General features: G+C 39.0%; 1 protein-coding gene across 1 annotated transcript in view; it reads left to right on the top strand.

The window, feature by feature from the left end:
* Nucleotides 1–22429, top strand: part of DOCK3 (dedicator of cytokinesis 3) — a gene marked incomplete at both ends in the record, with an annotated part of 359460 nt that overhangs the window by 106003 nt on the left and 231028 nt on the right. Inside the window, one exon of the mRNA XM_080695935.1 lies at nt 17326–17422. Coding sequence (XP_080552061.1) covers nt 17326–17422 — 97 coding nt within the window. The remainder of the gene's footprint in view (nt 1–17325; nt 17423–22429) is intronic.

Genomic DNA, 22429 nt, shown 5'->3' with positions numbered 1-22429 from the left:
ACCGTGCGCTGGGGCTCCTCCTCTTTCACTGGCCGCCTCCCCTTCCCTCAGCTGCGCTCCTGGGTGTTCTTTCTCGTCCTTTGTTCTGCTCTTCAAATACTTTGGGTGTCAAGTCTGTGTGCACAGCTGAATCTCAGGATGCCCTCCGACAGCGACCCACCTCAAATAGTAACTGCTCTCCAGTTGTTTTGATTTTGTCCCTAGAGAAGCTGGTAATTACTAGCGCTTAGAGCCACCATTTCACAATCACATCCTTAAAGTGTTTCTTGGTCTCTCATCTTCTCTCCCTCTCTTTTGGCACTAAAGATTGAACCCAGAGGCATTCTACCTCTGAGCTATACCCCAGCCCCATTTTCACTTATATATTGAAGCAGGGTCTTGCTAGGTTGATGAGTTTCATGACTTGCTGAGGTTGTCCTTGGACCTGTGATCCTCCTGGTTCAGCCTCCCAAGTGCTGGGATTACAGACGAGCACCACCACACTTCCCTTCTTTCAGTTTCTTTAAATGATTCAAGTATAATTGTTACTTTTTTTCACTGGGAAAAACCTGCACATTTGTAACTTCAGAGTTGGGCTAACCCAGGGCCACCCTGGCTGAAGAGCGGCAGCGACACACGGTGGGCTTCAGTTGCTCAGTATCTTCACAGGATGCATGACCCAGCCGAGATCTGGGGACAGACCCTGGAGGCCGCAGGGCCACTGCCCCCAGAGGAGGGAGGTGACGCCCGGGGCAGAGTCGCTGGGCTTGGAGCTCACGTGTCTTATCACTCAGCTGAGAAATGGGCTGTCTCTGGGTCAGAGAGCTCCACCCAGCCCCCGCCTGGTACAGCTCCAAGGTTCGTCTTACCTATGGCTACCAGATGCGGAGCGCAGTTCCGAGGGATATGCAAGGCCGGTGGCTTCTAAATGGCTAAAAGATGTGCTTATTTGGGCTGTGTTTAAAGCAGTCAGATATGCCGGGCGAAGTGGCGCAAACTTGTAATCCCCATGCTTGGGAGGTGGAGACAGGAGGATCTCACAGGTTCAAAGCCAGCCTTGCTGGCTTAAGAGACCCTGTTTCCAAAAAAAAAAAAAACAACCCAAAACTTAAAGCAGTCGGATATATAGACATTCTGAGACTGATGGGCACTGAGGTAATGTAGCTTGTCTGCTGTAAAGAAATAACACAGCGGCCAACATTGGCTCTTTTATAAAATTGAATCTAGAAACATTTGCAAATATCTTTCAATTTAAAATTTTTGGAAATTAGTAGTAGTGTTTGAATTAGAAATAACCGACTCCTTTAGTTTCAGAAGTTGTCAGTATTTGCTGACCATTAGCCAAGTTTCCGGTTAATTGAAAATTAAATATTTTACTCAAGAAAAGAAGTTTATAAATAAATATAGGTCCAATTTATCTTAGTAGGGATGTTCCAGGTATCACAAGAAGGCCCACACCATATCCTGTACTTTTCTATCTAAGGAATTGTTGATGCTTGCATTCTTCCCTGGATGTCATGTCTTGCTCTAAAGTCTAGAGCCTCGTTTTCATCTTGGGAGCGTGTGTATGGGAGGATGAGCGCTGGACGTAGCCTGTGTTACAGGGAGGACTTGAGAGCACCATCCGTTTAGCTAATGGTTAACATCTTATTCTTGTGGCACTTTAATTCTTAACTTGTGTGTTTATTGAGATAACTTGTTTTTATTAGAAATTAATATGAATGCAATGATTTTTTAAAAATTTCTTGCCATAATTTTTAAATTTTTGTTTTTACCGTGTGTGTGTGTGTGTGTGTGTGTGTGTGTGTGTGTGTTACTGGGGATTGAACCAGGGGTATTCTACCTCTGAGCTATATCACTAGGCCTATTTTATTTTTTATTTTGAAACAGCATCTCACTAAAGTAACACATACTAACCTATAATCTGCAATTCTGTCTTAGCCTCTCAAGTACTAGGATTACAGGCGTGCATCACCATGCTTAGCTATCAGATAATTTTAATTAGCCTACAACTTCTTGGACTTCTTCCAGCTACCTTTGATTTCTTCATCCTTTCTTATAGTAAAATTTCTCAAGAGTTGACTATACAATAGTAATTTTTGAATGTGGATATAAAAGTATATCTGTTATATTATGTTCATTTTTATTTCTTTATAATTTTGATTTTCAAATACATTTATACCTTTAATTTATAGAAGCATAAATTTTTAAGTTATATCTATGACTGTAATGATTTGAAATTAATATAGTAGGTTTCTGATGTTGGACAATGGGTCATTACTCTTATCCATATCCACACAATAAAAAGTCACAGAAGACTGCTTTTCAGGCTCATAAATAACAACAGATGGGAAAGAAGAGTAAGATCAAGTACACATTGGATAGTAGAAATAAAAATGGAAAACGATCATGACTGGGAGGAAGTCTAGGCCTTAAAGCCAGCAATGCGGGCGACAGACCAGACACAGAGAAAAATACCATAATTTTCATTAAAAAGCACCCTGTATGTAATCGTAGTATGATTCCGACATATTCCATCCTTTGTCAAGTTTTTCAGCCACGAAGGCATTCCCGTTTATTTTGACATGCAGGCATAGCTAGCCAAGCAAGAGGCACGTGCGTGCTCTCCCGGTAGAGTCCTCTGCTGGGCTTATGCGTAGCACCATAGCTGTTCTTAGATCCCTTTCCTGGATTCTGACCCCTTGTGTGGGCGCAAATGAAAGGCCACCAGTAACAACAAGCAAAGGCTCTTTATTCAGGGCTCAGAGCCGAAAGGGAGGCCGGCAACCATCATTGCTTACCTTTGGCAGAGACTCAAAGCAGACGGGAGCAGGAATACTCTTAAGTGGGAAGAGATGGCTTTGCACATAATTCTGCTGGGGAGCTCCTGGTGTGGGGAAGCCGGAGGTTGGCCAGTAGCAGTGCGGGGTCTTACAGGGTTGTTTTGGAGAGCATATTTGGTTTTCTGAGTTGGAAATGGAAGCAAACGATAGAGAAACGGGTAGTCGTCGATCTGGTCCTGACCGTTCTGGGCCGATTGCTGCAGAGGTTGTAGTTCGACTTCTCGGATTGTGGATTCGAATTCAGCTGACACATATGATCTGACCATTATCCATTTGGATATTAAGTGTCTCACTTGTTTTTCCTCAAATGTAACCTTAATTTAGGATTCTTAAGCCAGTATTTGACCTTCAAGGCCTGTTTATCTTTTAAAACTTTTGTTTGCCTACCTGAAGCTGATTTCAGCATTTCTTAACACAGGTCCAACTCTAGTTTGCAGCGCAGCCAGACTTTGCTCACTAACAACCTTTGGGCATATTAGTTAGGTCTGTGGGATCCGGTCTCTACCTTTGTCATCTCGTTTTGGCCATTTGGTCTAGGGCTGATAGCACTCATAACAAACTTTTTACTGTGAAATTTGTATTCCTTTAAAAAATAAGTGTTTTTGAGCATCTAAACAAACATCCTAGTGTCTGGGTTTCACGAAAACAAACAAGTAGTAACAGCATTATAAAAATCTAACCTGGAGAGCTGTTGGTGAGTATGGTCACTCCAAAAGCAAATTGTTATTTTTATCCCTGATGAATAAAAAAAAAAGAGTCTTACAAAGAATTAACTCTTTTGAAGACATTAAATTGTTAAACTTTGAGGAATAACTTACCAATTTAGAAGGCAAATTGATTCTTTAATTTAATTAATTAATTAATTTATTTATTTTTGGTGGTACTAGGGTTCCTGGAAGCCCTTCTATCTCCGGGCTACACTCCCAGACCTATTTTATATTTTTTTATTTGAAAACAGGGTCTCTTAAGCCAGCGCGGCTGGCTCCGAACCAGCGCGATCCTCCTGCCTCCGCCTCCCAAGAGCAGGGATTACAAGTGTGCGCCACCATGCCCGGCGATTCTTTAATTTTAAAATCAATAAATCTTATTGGATCTTCTTATATGTGCTTAGGTGGTGCCTCGTGAGCACGTGGCGAATGGGACTCTGCTCCGTGCATCACTGAGCTCCCCTGCCAGGAAGGGCTATTCCTAGGCACACGCCTCTGTCAGGGAAGCAGTAGCCAAGGATGTTTTACAAACCTCTATTCTGGGCTCCTACCAAGAATCTCTGCCAGGGAGCATCTGCACCTCTCTGTGGGTCTCCACTGCGCTGCCCACTGATGGCAACTATCCCCTTTGCTGAGTGCAGACACATGCTCCAGCTGCTGGCCACCCTGTACCTCCCCATGCCTCAGCCACGGCTGCGGCCCCAGGCCCTGACCATCGCTCCAGCTGCTGCCCATGTGTCAGCCTCTGGCTGCTGTCTGCATCTCAGCCGCCAGGCACACCCCACTCTGTCATGTGCTGCCTCACCCAAAGTACCAGAGACCTTTAGGGGTGAATTTACTTCTGTTTTTCTGACTGCCTGTGTATGCCAAAATGTCTAGCAAGGAGAAAACTTAATCTTTTTTTTTTTTTTTTTTTTTTTTTTTTTTTTGCGGGTTTGGGGGTGGAACCCAGGGGGATTTGACCTCTGAGCTGTTTTTTATTCTTTATTTGGAAACCAGGTCTCACTGAGTTGCAAAGGGCCTCACTAGGTAGCTGAGGCTGTCTGCAAACCATGATCCTCCGGTCTCAGCCTCCCGAATGCTGGGATGACAAGCGTGCGCCGCCACGCCCCGCTAAACTTAATCTTTTTAAATCATGTTGTTGCATTAGTTGTTCTGTGCAGTTTTTTGGTGTCTTCCTCATTATTTGTTTTTTCATATATAAAGCTGTTTTAAGTATTCTGACATTGATATATTCTTAGTGCTTCTTTTCATTTTTTTCTCTAGTCTCCCTTCTGTCCCTTTTTATTTATTTATTTATTTATTTACTTATAGAAAGCCTCCTTTCTCTAGTTCCTTATCTTTATTTCCCTTTTTTTCTTTTTTTCTTCCTTCAATAAAATCTAGCATTAAGTATACTACTACTACTGCTTAACATCGCAGCCTATTCTATATTATTTCTCACCACTTTTCTCATTGGTTACAGAGTTGATTATATATATATCATCTCCAGGCGTGGTGGCGCAGGCTTGTCATCCCCGCACTTGGGAGGCAGAGACAGGAGGATCATGCAAGGTTCGAAGCCAGTCGTGCTGGCTTAAGAGAGACCCTGTTTCCAATAAAATAATATAAAATAGATCTGGGAGTGTAGCCCTAAGGTAGAAGGGCTTCCAGGAACCCCAGTACCACACACACACACACACACACACACACACACACACACACACACAGACAATATATATATATATATACATATATATATACACATATATATATATGTATATATATATATAGTTTACTCTTAATTACCACTGTCATTTGAAGTTAATCTCCTCTCTAAAAACAGCTCTGATTGTTAAACTTAGCAATTTTATTGTAGTAATTGGATATGTGCCCCCAGCCCAGGGTTAATTAGGGATATAACTGAAGCCTAGGGGTAATTATAAAGAAACAACTGCTCACTAAAGAACCATCCTCTAAAAGAGGGAAGAGTAATCCATCGAACAGATGGAAATGTAGCATCTCAGAAAGCATGAAGGAACAAGCCAACGAGATTCCTCCAAAAGTTTATATCTCTCTACATTTTTCAGCAAATTAATTCACAAACATCAAAGTAGATGAAATGCTGCACAATAATTCAAAAATTTGCTTTTAAAAATAAACATGGATTAGATCTAGGGAGTGAACTAAGAGAAAATATAGGGTATGAAAGAGCATTTTAATAAGGGATAGTGATTTTGAAAAAGGAACCAATCAGGAATATTGGAAATGAAAGGCACAATAAGTCAAATGTAAAAACCTTAGTTGAATGTCTCTCCAGTAGATAAGATGAAAGCGAAATACAGAATTTCAGAACCTGAAGACAAGTTGGATACTTTGGGAAATCCAGACATTATTCAGAGATCATAAGAAAATTGAGAGATCATAAGAAAATGTGATCAGAATATTCAAGAACCCAGAGAGACTATTAAGAAGCCTCATTTAAGGACCACGCATAGTGATGTAGGAATAGAGATACAGGTTAATGCATTCATAGTCTCGTTGGTGAAATAATAGCAAAAACTGTTCCAAACTTAGTAATGAAATGAACACCCAGACACTAGAGGAACTTAGAACCCAAGTTGACAAGACCAGCAACGGAACCTCTCCACGACAGATTACAACGGAAAGGCCAAAATTCCAGATTAGAAAAAGTTTGAAAACTTAAAATACTGAGTTGCCTATAAAGGAAAACCAGTCAAAGTAGCAGTGTACTTCTTACCAGAGACTCTAAAGTCCAGGAAGGCTCGGAATGATATGTTTCAACTCTGGAAATAAACGAATTGCCAAATCAAATAGCTATCTCCAACAAAGCAATCCTTAAGAAACAAAATGGACATAAAAATCTTTCAAGATTAGCGTAATGAAGGAGTTGATGACTACAAGTCACAATTGTTGAAGAAGCTTAAAGGAATCCCGCACACAAAACAAGAAGGTAAAAAGAATCAAGAGAGCTTGGGAAAGAATAAATCTCAGTAGTAGTTGAGAAATTAATAGATAAGCAAATGAGAATTAGGACAGAATCAAACGAAATCAAAATGGCAGTGAGTAATAGACACTTTTCCATTATAATATTGGATATAAATGGTCGCACCTCTCTAATTAAGTGATATAACTGACCCAGGCATGGTGGTGCATATGTGTAATCCCATTACTTGGTAGACTGAGACAAAAGAATTGTAGATTTGTAACCAGTCTTAGAAACTTAGACCCTATTGCAAAATTGAGAAAATAAAATAGGAATGAGAGCATGGATTAGAGGCACAGCACCCCTGGGTCCAATTCCCAGTAAGCGCGTGCGCGTGCGCGCGTGCGCGCGCGCACACACACACACACACACACACACACACACACAGATATAGACTGGAAGGTTGGATTAAAAATATTATCTTTATATATGTTGTCTTTTAGAGACTGGATTCACAGGCAAAACAATTACAAAATTAAAGTAAAAAGATGAGAAAGGTCAGGCGTGGTGGTACATGCTTATAATCCCAGTACTTGGGAGGCTAAAACAGGAGGATTGCAGGATTGCAGCCACCTTCAGCTATTTAGTTAAGCCCTCTGCAACTTAGTGAGACGCTGTTTCAAAATAAAGAATTAAAAAAAATAAGGCTGGGGATATAGCTTGGAGATAGAATGCCTCTGGGTTCAACCCCCAGCACTGCAAGAAAAAAAAAAATAGAAAATGATACTCCCTTCACATGGTGCCCAAAAGCAAGCAGGAGTAGCTACACTTCTATCTGATAAAGCAGACTTCAAGCCAGAATTATTCCTAAAAGGCTTATTAAAGAAGGTCAGTTTATACTGGTAAAGGGGACAGTCCAACAGTAAGACATCATGCTAAGTACTTGGCCCTAATATTGGTCCTCATCACATGAAGTAAGCACTGCAACCTAAAGGTTCAAGCAGATTCCAGTAAGAGAATAACTGGTAACTTTAGTATCCTCCTGTGACCAAAGGTAGGTCATGGCAGACAAGACAAGGGACTTCCTCTTGTTTGTAGTGAGGTTTCAAGGAAGAAGTCTTCTGCTCTCGATAGTTGGGAACTTCTGTTGCCTCTGCCTGGTATAGTCTTTATTTCCTTTTCCCCTTAGCAAGCTAGATCCATGAGGGTCAAGTTGAGATCATTTGAATCTTTTCTCAACTTTCTGGGTGACCTGAGAGCACCTCGAGGCCTCTGCTTATTGTGGGCTCCACACCCCTGTGCTGTTTTTTGTGGGGCACTAATTAGAGGACACTGAAACCCAGAGGATCATTAATGACTATTTTGAAAACTTTATATCTCAATAAGCTGGAAAATCTAGAAGAAATGGAAAAATGTCTAGACACATGCAACCTATCAAAGTTGAATAAAATGAATATAAAAACCAAAACAGACATAAAACAAGCAATTAAGTGAAGTGGTTATGGAATGCTCAAGACCCGATGGGTTCACAGGTGAATTCTACCAGACCTTTTAAGGCGAACTAACGCCAGTGATCTCAGATTATACCATAAAACAGAAAAGGAGGTAAAGCTCACAAATTATGCTGTGAAGCCAGTATCTTCCTAATACCAAGACCAGATAAGGACACATCAAGGAAAGCAAACTGCGGATTGATTTCCTTGGCGAATTTAGAGTTAAAAAACTCTCAGTGAAGATTAATAAATTGAGAGGAATGAAAACTGGTGACTCGGAATTGAACCAGTAGGAATGCTGCTTTTTGGCAAGAGTAAAACAAATCTGAACGTAGCTAAGAAAGTCTGAACTTTGTGAATGAGAAGCTGCACAATAAGCAGACGTCTAGAATGAGCTCTGTGATTCTCAGCTGAGTACTGAGCTAAGGCAGGAGGCATCTTGATGAATATGTGCTCTAACGCGATCCTGTAGCGTTCTGCTGCAGGAATCCGGGAGCCTTTGGTAAACACTGCTGCACGATCCCAGTCAGCACCTGCCAAGAGGCTTAGTGACAAACTGGCACTTCACGACTGAAAAGGGCGCAGGGGAGATCGCACTTGGGCAGTTCAGAAACACGGAGAGGAGCTCAGCTCACTTTCCCTCTGGGTCTGCTGAAGATGGTCTGGGAAACGGAATAGTCGGGCATGTCTAAATCTAGAGCCCAAGTCTTGGAAGGCCATATTCAAAGTCAGGGGAGTCTGTGGGTGTGGAACGATTCCTCCACCCGGGGTAGTTAATTGTACCTCCCTGCGATGAAATTCTTTAGAGGCCCTGTTATCCAGATGCCCAGCAGAAATAGGTGTCTGCCTGGCCCTCAGAGCGTGTGTATGTAATCTTTCCACCTAACACCTTTCAAAGCTCCATTCAAACCTAGACCCCTGTTATTAAGAACTCTGTACCAACCCGTCTCTGGGTGCATCCAGCTCCAGTGAACTGCACTTCCCATCCTGCCCTCCCCTGTGCTGGTGAGGAGGGACGCCGAGACCTGTGTGATTGAGTCTCAGGTTTAAAGCACTTCGGTCAACAGCATAGCAAGCAACAGGAAAGGAGGAAGGGTTAACGCAACGGAGCCACTGTTCCTTCTAGTTTGATAATAAATCAAATAAAAAATTCAACAGAAAGTATCACCAGTAGCCATGCATGGTGGTGCACACCTGTAATCCCAATCACTAGGACGCTGAGACAGGGGGATCACAGGTTTGAGACCAGCCTGAGCAGCATAGAAGGACGATCAGTAACCTAGTGAGACCCTATTTCAAAACAAAAGATAGAAAGGGGTGAGGGTGTAGCTCAGAGACAGAATGCTTCTGAGCTCAACCGTCAGGATCAACAGAAAAAGGGTCATCGATAGAATAGACCTCATGAAAAACAGTCTCTGACTTAGAAGACTTTGTTCTAATAGTCAACACTCCATCAATAATCAAGAAAAGACGATCGTGAGCCCACAATCAGAGCATTCAAGAAATCTAATCTAGAGACCAAACCTAAGGATAATTTGCATTAAGGAAGGTATGTATATACAAACCCTGGACATAAATACATTTGTTCTTTAGACAATTAATATCAGAGAATTTTTCAGACATGAAAAGAGAAGGACATTCATGTACAGGAGACATTCAAAAACCCAAGCTGACAAGATCAAAAAACAATCTCTCCGTCCCACTTCATAATTAAAATGACTAAGAGAAGAAAGTCACGATCACACTCAGAAGTAAATAAGAATTGCCTCAGATTTCTCAACCCATACTCTGAAAGCAAGAGGGTACTTCAAGCTTTGTAAGAAACAATTTCCAACCAAGATTGTTATATTCGACAAAGCGGTTTTAAAAAATCGGCAGAGAAAAATTGGCATCGTGGCACATGCTTGTAATCCCGGTACTTGGGAAGCTGAGACAGGAGGATCGCAGGTTCATGGCCAGGCTCAGAAATTTAATGAAGCCCTTTGCAATTTAGTGAGACCCTGTTTCAAAATAAAAGAGGACTGCGAGTAAAATAGCTCAGAGGTAGAGTGCTCCTGGGGTCTCTCGAGTAACACACACACACACACACACACACACACACACACACACACACCAGCAGAAACAAAAATCTTTTAAGACAAGGAGAAACTGAAAAAAGTCATGAGTAGTGAGGTATGTCAACAGAAAACTCTTAAAAGAATAGCACCAAAAAGGAATGAAAAATAAACTCCTGTGCCAGAGAAGGGATGGATTCCCAAAGAAGCAGCAACCAAGTACAGGAGAGCTGAGACTGTCAAACAGAAGACGTCCGTCATTTCAAATGACAGGACATGGCGACGACTCTGTAATGACACTGGCTGTAAATGGTCTCAGCTCTTCAGAAAGCATACATGTCTTTACATGAAGCTCACAGGCAAAGTTACTGGGTATAGAAGGTGAACACGGTGGAAGACGATACTCCATGCACAGAGACTGAAAACACGTAGCAGGAGTCACTCTCAATTAACCGAGTAGATTTCAAGCCAAAACGAATAAGTAAAGACAAAAATGATCATTTACCACTGATGAAAGGAACAGCCAACAAGAATATATTGTTAGTAAACATTTTTACCTTAAATGTTGGCATACCCGCTTACATCAAAAGCACTAGTTGATATTAGGATTCATATCATAATGTAATAATACTGGGAGATTTCAACATATGACTGTCAACATTACTTAGGCCGCCAGACAAATGATCAGTCAAAATTCTTCAGACCTAAAGAATACCATACATCAAGTTAGGTGAAGTGCAAACACCTGTGATCCCAGTACTTGGGAGTCTAAGACAGAGGGATCACAGGTTTGAGGACAGCCTCAGCAGTTTTGCAAGACCCTCAGAAACTTACTGAGACCCTGTTTCAAAATTAAAAAAATAGGGCTTGAGGTGTAGATTGGAGGTACAAAATCAATGGGTTCAACTTCTAGTACCAAAAGCAAAATAAAACAAACAAAAATACTATAAATCAAAAGAACATAATAAACATTTACAGAGTATTCTATCCCCAAACAGCTGAATTCACTGAGTTTTTTCAGCTGCTCAGGGAACTTTCTCCAAAATAGAACATATTCTACTCATCAAAGCAAGTATTAGCAAATTCAAAAAAACTGATGTAATACCTTGCATCTGTTTAGATCATAGTGGACTGAAAGTAGAAGTCAGTAGCAAGAAGTTACAGAGGAATTATACCAATATATGGAGAATGAATAATTGACTCTGGAATGAGAAATGGATCATAGAAAAAATGAAGGCACAAATTAAAAAAATTCCAGAATCAAATGAAAATGGAGACAATTTATGAAATTGCTGGGACGCCACAAAGGCAATTTTTATGAGAAAAGTTTGTAGCACTGAGGGCCCATATTAAATGAAGAAGATTCCAAATGAGCCTAATGACACATTTCAAGGTTCTAGAAAAACATGAACAAACTCACTCCAAAGCCAACATAATAAAAATCAGAGTAGAATTTTTAAAAATATAGAATAAAATCAGTTGTGAAAGGATCAGTGTTATAGTTTGAATTTAGAATGGCCCTGCATACATCATGTAGAGAAGTAGCTATGTTGGAAATGGGGCTGGTTTCTTAGGAGGTGTCCTCGTGGGTGTGGCCTTGGGGACTCCATATGCTCCCTCTTCCCCTTTCTCTCTTTTATTTTCCAACCTCTGTGATGTGGGAGCAGATCACTTGCTCTCTTCCGCTGCCTCCTTCCACCATTCCCTGAGCGCCACTGATATATCCATTTTTTACATGGTTTGGACTCCTGAAACCTCTGGGATTATTAGCAAATATATCTTCCGTCCTCTAACTTGCAGTGGTCAGTTGTTTTAGATTGTAACAGTGAGAATGCTGATTGAAACAATCAAACAGATAGTTGATTTTTTTCCAGAAGATAAATAAGATTTACCCGTAGCCAGCCTAATGAAAAGGAAGAAAGGACCTAAGTTAATAAAATAAGAAAAGAAAAAGATAATATCACCACAGATGGCAGAAATCAATGGAATCACTTGGAACTGTTTTGAAAACTTATATTCCAATAGATTGGATAACCTAGAGTTGACTAGAAAGTTCTAGATACGTGTATACAATGTTTCTAAACTGAATAAAGCCGATACAAAAAACCTAGATAGATCAATAACAAAAAAAGAGACTGGTGAAGTGAAGGCTTCCAACAAAGAAAAGCCCAGTCAGACATATTCCCAGCTGAATCCTACAAGACCTTCAAAGAGGAACTAAGTCCAGTGTTCCTCACATTATTTCAGAAAATCGTTTCCCCAGATTGTCTAAGGAAAAAAACCAATGGATTACTCTTGAAGTCATTCTACAAGGCCAGTATGATACCAAAACTTGATAAACCGAATAAAGAAGCTAAAGGAAAGAAAGTTACAGACCAATATCTTTCATGAACATAGATGGAGATAATACTTTTTTGGTACTGGGGATTGAATTGGACACTATACCTGGAAGCTACACCCTCAGCTCCTTAAAACTTATTTTTTATTTTAAAACAGGGTCTTGCTAAGTTGCTGAGTGCCTCATTGCTACGTTGCTGAGGCTGACTTCCAAACTGTGTTCCTCTTGTCTCAGTCTTCCAAATGCTAGTATTACTGGTGTGTGACACTGTGCCCAGCTTAGATGGAAAAATTTATAATAAAATTCTAGAAAATAATATTCAAAATCACATCAAGTCGATAATGAACCATGACCAAGTTTGTTTTATTCCAGTGATGTAAGGTTGGTTCAATTATGAAAGTCAAGCTGGGCGTGGTGGCGCACGCTTGTCATCCCCGCGCTTGGGAGGCGGAGACAGGAGGATCGCGCAGGTTCGAAGCCAGCCGCGCTGGCGTAAGAGACCCTGATTCAAAAATATAAAATAGGTCTGGGAGTGTAGCCCGGAGGTAGAAGGGCTTCCAGGAACCCCAGTACCACCAAAAAAAAAAAAAAGTAAATAAAAACAATTATGAAAGCCAATAATTGTAATTCATCAGGAACCAAGGGCATAAATCCCATGGTGATCACAATAGATGCAAAAAAAAAGCACTCGACAAGATCCAACAACCATTATGATAAAAATCCTGAAAAAATTAGACATAGAAGGAATTTACTACAACGTCATAAAGGCAATATATGATAATGCTGAACTGGAAAAAATGGAAAGCACTTTTTTCTATAGTTAGGAACAAGGCAAGTATGTCCACTGTCATTACTCCTTTTCAAATTCTTATAATTTTAGCCAGGGTAATTAGGCAAGAGAAGGAAATTAAATGCATACAATAGTCAAAGAAGAACTGGAATTATTCGTTTACAGATGACATGATTCTATACTTAGAAGACCCAAAACCTTAACCATAGTATTTCTAGAGCTGATAAATTCAGCAGAGTAACTGGATACAAAATCAACTTAGAGAAGTGAATAGCTTTTCCATACACCAAGCATGAATCCACTGAAAAACAAGTACTTTCAATATATCAACCCACCCTCTTGATTAGCAAGATTTTTACTGAGAAATTAAGTCTAATGAAATTTTCATATATAATAGGATTCTTTTCTCTTGCTACATTAAAAAATCTCTTTGTCGTTGAATTTTGACAGTTGGATTATATCTTAGTATGAAGTCTCCGTCAGGTTGTGCCTTATTGGGTACAGTTGACGTCACCTTCATGTACCTTGGATGCACATATTTCTCACCAGATGTGGGAAATTTTCAGCCATCTCTTTTAGTAATTCTACTCCTTCTTTCTGTTTTCCTTCCATAATTCTTACAATGCAAAAGTTAGATCTCTTGATGGTACCTCATAACTCCCATAGGCTTTTTTATTTTTATCTTTTTTCTTTGACTCTATCTTTCCAAATGACCCATCTTCAAGTTCACAGAGTCTTTTGCTTGATTAATCTTGCTCTTGATGAAACTCCATTGCGTGCGTGCGTGCGTGCGTGTGTGTGTGTGTGTGTGTGTGTGTGTGGCACTGGGGATGGAACCCAGGGGCCTTCTACCTCCAAGCTCCACCCCTAGCACTATTTTTTAAATTCTTTATTTTGAAACAGGGTCTCACCGTATTGCGGAGGGCCCAAGTAGCTGAGGCTGGCAGCAGAGTGCGATCCTTCAGTTCCCTCTCCCAAGCGCTGGGTCACCGCTGTGGGCCTCCATGCCTGGCTCCGCTGCGTCTTCCACTTTAGTGTGTTTTTCTTTAGTTTCAGAGATTTTTTTTTTAATGAATTCTCTTTATTGAACTTTTCATTTTGCTCATGAATTATGTTTTTTATTTCACTGACTTGTCTGTTTTCTCTATGTTTTTTGAGCCTTTCTAACACAATCATTTTGAATTCTTTGTCAGGAAATTAATAACACTCCGTTTGTTTGGTATTTTTAACTAGGACATTATTTTGTATCTCAGTGGTATAATTTGTTCCGTGTGTGTGTGTTTTGAATTTTTGTGGTACTATATTCCTTTTGGATGAGACTGCACCTTCTCTGGTCTTGAGTGGTTTCAGGAGAGAAATGTTTTTACCAAACAGTGTGGCCAGGGCTTATGAAGCCCTCTCAGATCTTTTCTTTGAATGTATCTACTCCATAACTCTTGTTTTCTTTTGGGGAAAGAGTTCTTAAAATTGTATGCCTTTTTTTTCATCCCAGAAAACCTTGCTGGGTCTTGAGATCTTCCCATTTATTTTCCTGAGGGTAGTATCCTGAAATACTCGTTTGCCTGACTTCTTAAAATCTTCAGAGTCATCCTGGCTAACTCTCAAAGATACTTCATTTTGCTAGGCACCGTGGCACACGTTTCATCACACTTAATTTGGATCCCAATTTTGGAGGATAGCCTTGATATCTTAGTGAGTCCTTTTCTCAAAATAAAAAAGATAGGCATAAAAGCTCACGTATAGAATGTCATCAGGTTTATCTCCCAGTACTACAGACAAACAAAGCTTGCATCCACAGTCTCGGGTAGTGCTTAGGGAGCTGGCCTGAGAGAGAGGTGAGACTTGTGGAATACTTGGGGTTCCAGTTGGCCAGGTTTACCAAGGATTCACAGCTGGCATGCCACAAGTAATCTGTTGCTGGGCCTCCTGCTAGAGTTTTTGGAATTGTTAGCAGGCTCTGCATCTTATTTTCTCTGTTGCCAAGCTCCCCGAACACTTAGATATAATACTTACCTTGGTATTCTGGTGTGAAGAAGTAGACCTGGTGATAGATACTATAAAAATCCAAATACCGATAGAAGCTGCTTTGAAAATTTAGACTTCAACAAATTGGAAAATCTAGAAGAAATGGACACATGTCTGACTTCTACGACATTCCTACTTGAAGCAAGAGGATATAGAAGACCTCACCAGGTCGATATCAAACTGTGAGAATGAAGCGGCGATACAAAACCGACTACGAAAAGCCCAGGTCCTGATGGATTCTCAGACAAATTCTACAGATATTTCAAAGGAGAGCTAAGCCTGTGCTTCTCAACTTATTTCATGAACTATTAAGTTGGAATACTTCATAACTCTATCAATCTAGTATCACCCTGACATCCTAAATGCAGAGACCGCAAAGAAAGAAAATTAGAGACCAATTTTCTGAATGAAATAGACACAGAATTTTTTAGTAAAATAGTAGCAACTCAAATGCAAAGTCACATCAACAGAAGCATTCACTGTGAAAAGGAGTTTTTATCTCAGGGATGTAAGGATGGTTCAACATATGTAAATTAGTAACTGTAATTCATCACACAAACAGAACAAAAGACAAATTCACATGCTCCTCTCAATAGCTACAGAAAAAGCATTTGACAGAATTCAACACCTTTTCAAGCTAAAAACACCCAAGAAACAAGACATAGTAGGAAATTATCTTAATATCATAAAGGCAATGAATGCCTTTGTAATAAATGTTTCTGGGAAACGTGGTTAACTATTTGTAGAAAAATAGAACTAAACCTCAAACTCAGCTAGCTCAAGAGTCAGTTCAAGATGGTTAAAGGATCTATTAATTAGACAGAGACTTGGCAGCTATTAGAAGAGAGAATGGAGCCAACTCTCCAACACATAGACACTGGCAGTGACTTCCTCAATAAGACCCCCAAAGCTCAAGAAATAAAACTAAATTCTATAGTATTGTATCTGATGTGTAAAAAAGCTTCTGTGTAACAAAAGAAACTATCAAGAACCTAAAGAGAAAGCCTGCAAAATAGGAGACTTTTTTTGCTAGTTCCGTATCATCAAGCCATTCCTCTGCTTTTAATAGTCTTTTAATAGTAACTTTTCATTCACATTACGACTTGTGTCAAAATCTGGAGTCTTGATTCTCTTGGCGAAGCCCCTTTGAGAAGTCCTATTTTAATCTTGGATATGTGATATTATTTTCCAGCTTCTTGACTTTGTATACTTTTCCCTTTGCTTGTGCCGTCAGATCTGTTTTCTTTTCTGTATACTTCTCATGTTATGACGTTTTTGAGTTTTTGGTTCTTGCTTTTTCAAACAAGAGTTCGTAATCCTCTCACATTAAATCATACCCCCAAGTTAGAGTCTTTCATTGTACCTTTACATCTGCTTATTAGATTTATCACTGTCCCATCTGTTTTAATTATCTGTCTGGTTCCCTATCCAGACCAAGAGTTCCCTGAAGATAGAAACCCTGCCCATTTTTGAGTCCCGTAGTGGTCGCTGCTTAGTAGACAGGGCAAGAGAATCTAAGCGCCTTCCTAGATCAGAATTCTGCCAGATGTAGAATTCCTTTACTGATCCTGGTTTCTAGAAAGTGCAACACTAACACAATAGAGTGCTAATAAAACTTTTCAAAACCCATTGTCTTAGTGGGCGTAGTGGTGCACGCTTGTAATCCCCGCGCTGGGGAGGCAGAGACAGGAGGATCGCGCAGGTTCGAAGCCAGCCGTGTGCGCCGGCTTAGGAGACCCTGTTTCCAAATTAAAAAAATGTAAAAATAGGTCTGGGAGTATAGCTTGGAGGTAGAAGGGCTTCCAGGAACCCCAGTACCACCAAAAAAAAAAAAAAAAAAGTAATTCAGGTAAGACTTTGGCAGTGTTACAGTTTTTCTTTGAGGAATAAAAGCTTGATGATTTACAGACTGTATTAAAAATATGTTTCCTATTCCTAAAAGTAAAATTAGGAGTTTTTTAGTTAAAACCCAAATGTTTTTACATTAATCAGCTCAGTTATACCATTGTAGAATATCACTGCAAAAAGGTCGTTGATCAAACAGATGGTATTTCTCTTTACACTTGTATGAATTTAGAATTTGAGTCAAACACATTGAAAAATGCAGCAGACAATACTCGGAAGGCTTCATCGGTGCTAATGTGGCCGCTCGCCATGTCTCTGCTTCCAGGCAGTATGAAACTGTGGTTCCCCTTGAAGATTCCATTGTGACGGAGGTTACGGCGACTCTGCAAGAATGGGCCAGCCTGTGGAAACAACTGTATGTGGTAAGTAGTCCATTATACTTTACCACCTATGCCGATTCTACAGTTTGCATATTCCTAATATTAAGTAAATATAGTAGACTGAGTTTTTCCAAACCGAACTGAATGTAATTTTTACATGGCTGCAGTCACTCTACCCGACCCTGGTCATTAGAATATAAGTTCCATAGCATCAGGAAACTTACCTGTCTTTCAGATTGCTGTATCCTTGTATGCTTTTATAAAGCAAATGTCTGCTGAATGAATAAACAGAACTTGAGAGTTATGTTTTAACTTTTAATGTTTGTGACCCCAATAGTAACTAAAGGCCAATAATTTGTATGACTAGTTTTTACAAATACTAAGCTTAAAATCTATGTCATATATAACACTTTCTAGGCTAGCAATCAATATAAAGTGTCAAACCCAAAAGAGAGAAAAGTATTATAAAATGATCTAGAGGCTTAGAGAGTTGAGAGGATGATAGTATGTACACATAATAATCTACATTACTACAAAAATAAGAGCCAGGCGTGGGGGCGCACGCTTGTAATCCCAGCATTCGGGAGACTGAGACAGGAGGATCGCGGTTCGCGGACAGCCTCAGCTCCTTAGTGAGGGTCTCTGCAACTTAGTGAGACCCTGTTTAAAAATAAAGAATAAAAAATAGGGCAGGCATGTATCTTGGAGTTGAAATGTCCCTGGGTTCCATCCCTAGACCCGCAAAAAATAAAATAAAATAAAATAAAATAAAATAAAATAACAGGATTTGGGTTCTGGACAAGCTGGACAAAAATTTCATTTTAGTTTTGAGTTCTGGACAAAATAGAGTTAAACACATTTCAGTTTACGCCTTCCACTAATGATAACACAACCATCACCACAATGAAAATCTACACAAAACAAATAGATTATCTACCAGAAATCTCCAAAAGTTCGGGGAAGAAGGTGAACTGGCTAGGGACACTGAAAGCATAATTCACAAAAGAACACTGCTAAATTGGGCTTCATAAAACTAAAATTTTGCTCCATAAATGGCACTGTTAAGGTGAAAAGATAAACCATACACTGGAAGAAAATTGTTGTAAATCAGGTATGTCTCCAAAGACTTGCATCTGTAACGAACTCTCTAAACTGACCAGTCTGAAAACAAGTCAGAATGTGGGCAAGAGACTTGAATAGATCATTGTGAGGGAGGAAATAGGGATAGCCAGTAATCACAGGAAAATTTTTTCACATGATTAGCCATTAGAGTAACACAAATTAATGCTACAGTGCTGACATTTGGATTTAAAATATACATTTTGTTATTTCTATGTAGAGTCAAGTCTAATTTAAATTTAATAAGTAAATTAATAAGTTTATATTGTTTCTAAAGCATAATAATGTTATGAAAAAAGAACTTACACATTTTACTGATGTGCTTTTAATCTCTTAAATTTTTCTTTGTTCTCTCTTTAAGACAACTAGTAAAGTAAATCTAGTTAGTAAGAGACAAAGCTTTGTTGAGGAATATAATTTTTATGTTATTTCATTAAAACAATAACTTTGAGAAGGTATTTATTAATTTCATATTTATAACAACAATAGAGTCATGTGTTGCTTAATGATGGGGATACACTCCAAAAAATGTTTTATTAGATGATTTCATTGTTGTGTAAACATCATAAAGTGTGCTTACACAAACTGAGATGACCGTGATGTCATGAGGTTAGATAATGTTATGAGGCCACTGTTTATATAATCCATGTGTTGATGGAAATACATGACTATAACTCACATGTGTTGAGTGTGTACTTTGTGCCGGTTCTTCAGTTTTACACACATTATCTCATTTTAATTTTTACTGCAAGCAAGGAATATTCATCTAGAACCCAAACCTGGGTTTTTTAGACCACAAGGATTTTAATAAAGACATTATTTTATCTTCTGGATTATATTTTATAAATATTACACATTAGGCTTATTTTGATTTGGGTAGTTACTTATTACTGTCTTCTGATATGAAAATCGCATTAGTTAAGATGATGATCTGGAGGAGATAGTTCTCATCGTTCTAAAACAATAGTACCAGGGCCGGGCGTGGTGGCGCACACTTGTAATCCCTGCGCTCGGGAGGCGGAGACAGGAGGATCACGCAGGTTCGAAGCCAGCCGCGCTGGCTTAAGAGACCCTGTTTCCAAATAAAAATATAAAAAATAGGTGTCTGGGCGTGTAAAATGAAATTAGTCAAGGGCCATATGTTTTTTCTCATTTGTGGACGCTAGAGAGAAATTAGGAAGCAAAAGGGACTTGAGACAAATGAGGAGAGAGAACAGTGGAGCAGTGGAAGGGACTCGGGGAGAGAGCTGGGAGAGGGCGAAGTGGAGCAGTAGAAGGGACTCGGGGAGAGAGCTGGGAGAGGGCGAAGGACACCTGAAGGAAGAAACGGTTCAAACCATTCTGAGTTCATATATAAAGTTGTCGGTACCGATTTCAATAATATATGTGGGAAAGAGGGGAGCAGGGCGGGATCCAGAGGGAAACGCTCCAGGTACTGTGTGCGTGTGCGTTCCTTTCACCCCGAACCTCATTATGATGTGTAATTACAGTGCACCCATAAAAACGTATTCAACATGGGCGAGTATGTAAGCAGGCTCTTCTCAAATAGAAATTCAAGTGGCTGGAAATATATGAAAAAATACTCAGCATCATTAGCTCTTAGGAAAATGCCTTTCAAAACTACAGTGAGAGGTCATTTTATCCCAGTCACATTTGCTGTTTACAGAAAGTAGCCAGTGTGAGAATGTGGAGAAAAGGGAATTCATACCAACAGTGCAGGAGAATGCTGACTTCCCAGCATGCTCACCAGCCTTCACTGTTGTCTGACTTCTTAATGACTGCCATTTTCATTGGAGTTAGATGGATCCTCAGAGTAGTTTTGATTTGTTTGCTAATGATGATTATTTCTCATATATTTACTGGCCATTTGTATTTCTTCTTTTGTGAAGTATCTATTTAGTTCTATTGCCTGGTTTATGATTGGGTTATTTGGTCTCTTTTTTACTATTAAGATTTTAAGTACTTTGTATATTCTAATTTTAGTTCTTTATGAGAAGAATAGCTGGTAAACATCTTCTCCCGTTCCTTTATAATCTTGATGGTTTCCTTTGAGCAAAATTGTTAAGTTTAATGCCATCCCATTGATTCTTGTTTGAATTTCCTGAGCTTTGGGAGTCTCATTGGAGAAGTTTCTACCTGTGCCTGTATGTTGAGATGTTGGACCTTTGCCTCCCTTAGTGATTTCAACATCTCTAGTTTAATTTGGGGTCTTTGATTCATCTCAAGTTGACTCTTTTGCAGGGTGAATGATAGGGATTTAGTCCCCCCCACACAAATGAATTTTATTTTATTTTATTTTATTTTTGTTGAAAAGCTGTTTTCTCCTATGTGTTTGGCACCTTTGTAAAAAAAAAGTCAATTGGGTATAACTGTGTGAATTTGTTTCTGTATCTTCTATTTTGTTCTATTGGTCTGTCTTTGTGCCAAAACAATGCTCTTTTTATTAATTACCATAGCTCTGTAGTATAATTTGAAGACAGAAATTGTGACACCTCCTGCATGGTTCTTATTGCTGAGAATTACTTTGGCTATTCTGGATCTTTTGTTTTCCGTACAAAATTTAGGACTGATTTTTTTATAGGTCTGTGTAGAATGACATTGATATTTTGATAGGGTTTGCATTGATTCTATAGCTCATTCTTTGTAGAATGGCCATTTTGATAATATTTATTCTACCTCTCCAAGAGCAAGGGAGATAGAGTATTCCACCTTCTAAGATATTCTTCAGTTTCTTTCTTAGTATTTTATAATTTTTATTGTAGAGGTCTTTTACCTCCTTGGTTATATTTATTCCTTATTGTTTTATTGGATTTGAGGTTATTGTGAATGGAATTGTTTTCTGGATTTCTTCTGTGTTTTTAAGTTTACTTGGGTATAAATTTTTGAAATAGTTTCCTAGGATCCTCTGGATTTTTCCACTGTGTTTTTCTTTTTCACTTCTGATTTTCATAATTTGGTTGACTCTTTCTTTAGGTTAAGTTGGCTAAGGATTTATCAATCTTGGTAAACTTTTAAAGGAAGCAGGGTTTTTTTTGTTAATCTTTTGTATTTTTGTTCTGTATTTTATTATTTCTGCTATGAATTTATTTATCTCCTGCCTTCTAGTGGTATTTGGATTAGTCTGTCCTTGTTTTTCAAGGTCCTTGAGGTACGTCATTATTTTGTGACTTTCTGTTTTTCTTATTTGGGCACTCAATCTTTTAAATTTTCTTCTTTAAACCACCCTCAAAATGTCTCTGGGATTTTGGTATGTTGTGTCTCTATTTTTATTTAATTCTATGAATTTTATGATTTATCTAATTTTGCCTATGATCCAGTCTTTATTGAAACATGTTTAATTTAGTTTCCATGTATTTAAGTAATTTCTTTTGGTCTACCTGTTATTGATTTCTACTTTTTTTCCATTATTATCTGAAAAAGTGCAAGAAGTATATTTCATATTTTGAATATGCTGATACTTGCTTTGTGGCACTGAATATAGCTATTTTGGAGAATGTTCCAAGAGCAACTGAGAAGAATATGTATTCAGCTGTTGTTAGTTGGAATATTCTGTACATGTCTATTAGTCCACTTGGTTTATAGTATTCTTTAGCTCCTAAGAATCTTTTCTCACCTTTTACCTGGAAGATCAGTCTAGTAGTGTCAGTGATGTTTTAAAGTCTTTCAATATTATTGTATTTTGGTTTATTTGAGATCTAATGTGCCAAAGGGTTTGTTTTATGAAAGTGGGTGTGCCCACATTTAGGGTATGTATGTTTAGTATCATCATATCTTCTTGTTGTATTGTTCCTTTTATTAGTAAGCAGTGACCCACTTTTTCTCTTCTGATATGTTTTAGCCTAAAGTCAGCTTTGTTGGAGATGAGCATTGCTACCCTTCTTGTTTTCAGTCTCCATTTGCCTGGTATATCTTTTTCCATCCTGTCACCCT

This window comes from Muscardinus avellanarius (genome assembly GCF_963383645.1).
Source record: "Muscardinus avellanarius genome assembly, chromosome: 5".
NCBI classification, from domain to species: domain Eukaryota; kingdom Metazoa; phylum Chordata; class Mammalia; order Rodentia; family Gliridae; genus Muscardinus; species Muscardinus avellanarius.
Note: the sequence above shows the minus strand (reverse complement) of the source record. Positions and strands in the feature narration are given on the sequence as shown.